We start from the raw sequence: 6,000 nt of genomic DNA on the forward strand, positions 1-6,000 counted from the left end.
CTGGCTGAGATGGAATATAAATATTCTGCTCCTGGAGTTGTGCAACTTAGTGATACTGATTATTGTAGGTTCAGGCCTAACAGGCTAAAGCTAAAAGTCAGGAAAATTGTAAACTTCACTATAATTATGATCAATCAGCATGTTTCAAATGCCCAAAGCTTGCATCAAATGGCAGTTCACTTTTGAAATAAAGACAACGTAGTTCAATGGATGGTCCAATGTGGACTCAGTACTTCCTGGAACTGTGATTACATAAAAATACCTCAGTTTCTGTGATTTTAAAACCACTACATTAAACCTACATAACACGTATTTTACAGAGACTTAATAACATATATCTAAACATAATTTTACTTCTCAAGAATGGCACTATGTTATAAAAGCATTTTATTTGCATCAATATGAACCTTAAAATGAATGAGAAAGGACACTATTCCATATCATTTAGGATGAGCCCTAAAAACATCCCATATCCTTTTACTTTTCTATTTCAGTCACTGGGTAAATGATTTCAACTTTCTTGTATACTCAATTAAAACGAACATCAGGTCATTTCAATTGCTTCACGCTTCTTAGGTCTAGGACAGACTGCTCCACACAGCCCTCTCAAACACATGCTCCATGCTCTTACTAAATCTTGGTTAGTTGAATGTTGTAAATTGGTCATAATTTCCTTCAGAAAAGGCAAGTAGACTTACTATACAAATGCCAGACTATATCAACAGTTCTAAGAACACAGAGTTGAAAAACATTTATTTTGAAGTTAACTATCTTGCTAAAGTCCACCATATCAGAAAGAAATATAATTAGGTAGAGCTCTTGCAATTAACAAAATTAACTATATATGGAAGGTAACTATATGAAAGTAACTGTCTACAGAAGTTTTAAAAGAACCTAGTAAGTTTAGATATTACCTAGAACACAAGGATAAATATTAAATCTGTGCTGAAACTGAACAAAAGAAGGATACTAACCTGTTGTCAATCTGAACATGAATATTTTGCCACCTTTCAACTAATTGATCTGCTTTTTCTTTGTGCCAGTCAAAATCAAGGTCCCGTTCTTTATACGCTTTAAACATTTCATCACTGATGGCTTTAGCTTTCTGCAACTCATCCTCTAATGCATGGAATACCTCTCTCTTTTCATCTACTTCAGATCTCCATTGCTAAAATACATTAATTAGTGAAAGTTATAAAAATGTGTCAACCACTCACTATGTAAACACATGATCTAGTTTTACAAATTATTTGCAAATGACTGATATAAAATCAGATAAAGGAAAGACTATTTTTCATATACAAAAATGATATGTTACACAAGCCATATGAAACTGTCAATATTTGACTGCACTCTGATCTAAAAAAAAACTATTTTATTAAGTTCAGCCTAATAAAATTTGCATATCAATAAAAATATATTGCACGAGCAAGTTTGCTACCTCTGTAAGTGTTTTTAATTGCCTATTTCTTAAACATCTACTAATCTCATTGTTTAAAAATGAATACATGCATTAAAAATCAATGAGATCATTTGTCACAACTACTTTGCAAGAATTTCATACTCAATGCTTTATACATAGAAAGATCAATACAGATGAATACAACTACCAGTCTTTTTCCTTTCCTGAATTAACTCCTCTACTTACCTCCTTGATGTCTTAAAATAACTACCTCTTTCAGCAAGAGAATCCATTAAAAATAATTTAATTTTTAGCTTCAACTCCTTTTGCTGACATGAATTGATTATAAAAAGCTATTATCACAAAAAGATGCAAATTTCAAATGAGAAGAACTCTCCTCAAACTAAAAATGACTTATTTACACTACGCTATGGTTATGTAGAGACATGAAATGAAATGAATATAAATGTATTCAACTTAAGTTATTTACTAGTTGATGCTTGAAGATCTACCTGCTAGAGAATACTTTTAGAGTACCATCTTAGCAAACAGCCATATGTACCAAAAGGTACATACCTTTAAAGTACTTATCAGGTTCTCGATATTATTCTTGTCAGCTATAACTGCTTCTTCTTCACACAGTTTAGTTTCATAGAGCTTTACAAGGGCTTCTGCTGCCTGAGTGTTTTTCAACACCAGATTAACAGTTTTCAATCTAAAAAAGAGAATGCAACAATAGCCTACTATTAGTAAATGCTTATTTTCCAATAATGCAGTCATGAAGCACCATTACAACGCACAATATAGCACGTTCTTCGTCTTGGAACACCGATACATTTGCTATGAGATTAACATTCAGCTAACTCTCTTAACGGAGGGCGTTTGCTCCAATCCACCCCCTGCCCCGCAGGTGGTATTCTTCAAGGGATTCTAGGGTAAGGTGGTCTTCTTTCAGCCCTTATTTACACCAAGCTTGAGAGGAAAATCCTCCAGGCTACAACTGCTAAGGGACTAAAACCATAGGCAAAACGTGGGAAAATCATACAGACGCCCTAATCTCTGAGGCCCACTTCCTTTCAGCATGAAGCATAATAACTTCATGGAAATAATTAACACATTTGTTATTAAGACAAAAAAGGGAATATTTACATTCATTTTTGTGTTTTTAAATGAACAGCACACACATATATATTTATATATACACACAAATATGACAGTTGTATGAAGCAAATTTATAGTACGACAGAGGTTATACATACTTCTCTATGTAAGTAGAAGACATAGAATAGACTTGGTTCATGTTCTGAATGACCACACCGAGCTCAGATCGTAAGGTGGGAACTGATGCAGAGGTTGCTGCTTGACTGAAAAATTCTTCACATTTATTTGTGATTGTTCCCAAGTCATCTTTAAGTCGCTCCAGTTCTTTCTTTAGTTTCTGTAAAATAAAGAATAAACATAAGTATTAGGCTATCACTCTAGATGGGGCATTGTTCTTAAGACAGTTTAAAAACACAATTTACATTATAATCACTGACTTAAAAAGCTAAGTATTCTTTACTTTTTCTTTATCAAGGAAACTAAGCCACGGTTTTCAAGTTTTATAATCAGTAATTTCTTTACTGCCTATCTCCTCAGGCACAAACATCTAACTTAGTGTTTCTGCATTCAGCAGGTGATCAACAAACATGTAATGGCTTTCACTATGAGAAACCCCAAGAGCCTCCATCATAGGGGGTCAGAGGGTGCAAGTTTCTGCGTTTACCTGAGTCAAAGGTAGAACTGAATTAGAGAATTCTAGTTCATAAGCAATAAATACATAATTAGAATTCACAAAGTGACGAGTGGGCAAAGCTGAGCACATGAGAAGGCACTGGAGTTAACAATGAAAGTTACTGAGACAGTAATTTACCTTCAGTGAATTCTGTCCCAACACATTTACAAGTCTCACCTCCTGCTCCGTGATTCTGAACACACTTTCATGCAAATCATCTCTTTCCAGCGGAGTGCGGATCTGCCTAATCAAACGATCTTCACAACTCTCTAATCGAAGTCTGATGTTTCGAACTTCAGAGATGTAGAGATTATACACGGATTCCTCTTGTTCCTCTGTGAAAGTAAATATAATGTTTAGAAAACACTTTGTTTTCTGTCTTCTGGATGTTGCTGGTCAAACTAAGGCTACCTGTCGTCATCACAATCCCACCCTAAGGACATGAACCTTAAAAGAGTCGACCTTACAATTTATGAACAGTTAATAAAATTTCCCTAATGCTATTCTAAGTGCCAATTTCTGATTTAGGATGTCCAAGGAAAGTAACATATTATGCTGTTTTATGTTCACAAAAATCTGAATTACATTAGCTGCAGCTTAATCTTTAAAATTAAAAAAAGTACTTAAAAATGAAATGTAGGTAAAGAATTTGTTTATATTTAAAATCTTTTTAAACAGAATACTAATAAAGTTTTTTGTCTCTAAGTAATATCAAAAGAGTCCAGAATAAACTTTATATTTAATAAAAGTTAACTAGACAGGGGCGCCTGGGTGGCTCAGTCGTTAAGCGTCTGCCTTCGGCTCAGGGCGTGATCCCGGAGTTCTGGGATCGAGCCCCACGTCAGGCTCTTCCACTGGGAGCCTGCTTCTTTCTCTCCCACCCCCCCTGCTTGTGTTCCCTCTCTCGCTGGCTGTCTCTCTCTGTTAAATAAATAAATAAAATCTTTAAAAAAAAAAAAAAGTTAACTAGACAAAATCTTGTCCTTTAACCTCTGTATAAAATCCAGGTTTGGTCATAGGAAATCTCTGTACCTTCCTCTCAATTTTGCTATGAATCTAAAACCACTCTAAAAAATCAAGTGTGTTTTAAAAAAAAATCCAGGTTTGGTACATGGAAAAATAACTGAATCTTTCCGAAAGCTAAAGGATCATTCTGAACATTACATTACAAGACACTGAAAATGTTGAAAACCAGATGTATTGAGAATTCACCACTTGTCACATTATTTAGGCATCTTTTTATTAATTGATCATTTAGAAATAAATGAATCCCTCCTTGCTTCTTCCTACCTCACAAATGCTTTTAACGTTCCAGCACCTGTGGCCACCTATCATAGGCCGAGTGACATAACACAATGAAGATCGATTCCCACTGAGCAGAAAAGAGCCTAGACTAAACACCTATGGGGAAAAAATACAAGGGTTCCTATGATTTACCTCTTTCTGCTGATTTAAGAAGTTCTTGATAATACTGCTTACATACATTGACCTCCTTCTCCAGTTGTGTTATATCTGAGCCCGAAAATACTTGGGATTCCTGGCTATCTTCCAGGAAATCTTCAAAACGAGATTGTAGGTTACTGAGAACTTGCTGATGTTCACCAGGTAACATTGTCTTTATCTAAAGAAGATCAATAATCCATGTAAGCAAGCGATTATGGTACTAACAGTAAATGGGCCAGATCTTAAGTTAGGGTCTTCTGGGGTATGTCAGTTCATAGCAATAGTCATAAATAGAAGAACCACGTGAAATTAACGTTATTTTTTATTAACAATTACGAGTTTTAATAGATAAGGAAATACGAGGCTATAAAACATCAAAAAATGAAATCAAACTACATCTACCCTATAAGTCCAAACACTATATCCTGCCTCCCTACCAAAATGTAATAAGCACTGAATGAAATATGTGATCTCCAGATTTCCCTCATTCTTAGAAAGTGCCCTGTATATAGCAGGTAGGTAACAAATACTTATTAAACAGATGAATATTAGCATGGATCTGCTGGACTCCATCCTATTCTGGAACAAATACAAACTCCATCCCTCACGATAATGTGCCCCATATTTTTGGACAGATGAGGCTGATGTGCAGATTCCTACTTACTGAGGCCACATTGCTTGCTCGAATTCTGTCAATTTCATTGATGAGATAATGCCAGGACACTACACTCTTCATGTTTATGTGAGACTCATGCCAAAGAGTCAGGACATTCTGATACTGTTGCTCAATTCTGAAATACATGAAAAAAGCAAACAAACCAAATACTTGATTAAGCCTTTTCGCTCCCTCTGAAAACATGCTGTAATTTTTCTTCCTGTTTGCAAACTATCCCATGTTTACTAGTTCTAGATCCTTCTGATCCTAGGGGCCTTGACAAAGTATTGATTGTTTCTTTAAACTTCAGAGAGCCTCTGAACCCATCTCTATGTGTTTAGTGAATGCATACAAACCTGTTTGCAAAGTCAACGGCTTCTTTGTTCGGTGGAGGAACTGTGAAGCACACAGATGGGACCATTGCCTCATTCCCAGTAGGGCTAATGACCTTCCACTTAGCACGATGAGAGTTGTTGGCCAAAACACACTCATCATCTTTGTAAATGGTTATCTGGTTTTAAATGAAGAAAAGAATAACCAAATGAGATCACTGTTGACTAATGCTTTACCATACCCAATCATGGGATTTTGTTTTGTTTTGTTTTTTTGAGGTGGAAAACTTTACCACTGGTCAGCAATATCACCTCATTTTTAAAAGATAAGAATACTGCCAGAAACCGGTCTGTTTCTAGAATACCTCAATTTGTCTGTAGTCACAGATAGCTT

General features: G+C 35.4%; 1 protein-coding gene across 4 annotated transcripts in view; it reads right to left on the minus strand.

The window, feature by feature from the left end:
- The window catches only part of DST (dystonin), a 342,160-nt gene that overhangs the window by 151,076 nt on the left and 185,084 nt on the right, over positions 1 to 6,000 (minus strand). For all 4 annotated transcript variants that reach the window (XM_040643592.1, XM_040643591.1, XM_008691755.2 and 1 more), the window contains 8 exons: positions 5,972 to 6,000; positions 5,631 to 5,785; positions 5,284 to 5,410; positions 4,614 to 4,797; positions 3,354 to 3,511; positions 2,662 to 2,840; positions 1,979 to 2,117; positions 975 to 1,168 (listed from right to left, as the gene is read on the minus strand). The exon at positions 5,972 to 6,000 is cut by the window's right edge and continues 130 nt beyond it. In XM_040643592.1, the coding sequence (XP_040499526.1) occupies positions 975 to 1,168; positions 1,979 to 2,117; positions 2,662 to 2,840; positions 3,354 to 3,511; positions 4,614 to 4,797; positions 5,284 to 5,410; positions 5,631 to 5,785; positions 5,972 to 6,000 (1,165 nt within the window). The remainder of the gene's footprint in view (positions 1 to 974; positions 1,169 to 1,978; positions 2,118 to 2,661; positions 2,841 to 3,353; positions 3,512 to 4,613; positions 4,798 to 5,283; positions 5,411 to 5,630; positions 5,786 to 5,971) is intronic.

This window comes from Ursus maritimus, unplaced genomic scaffold (assembly GCF_017311325.1).
Source record: "Ursus maritimus isolate PB19 unplaced genomic scaffold, ASM1731132v1 scaffold_29, whole genome shotgun sequence".
NCBI classification, from domain to species: Eukaryota; Metazoa; Chordata; class Mammalia; order Carnivora; family Ursidae; genus Ursus; species Ursus maritimus.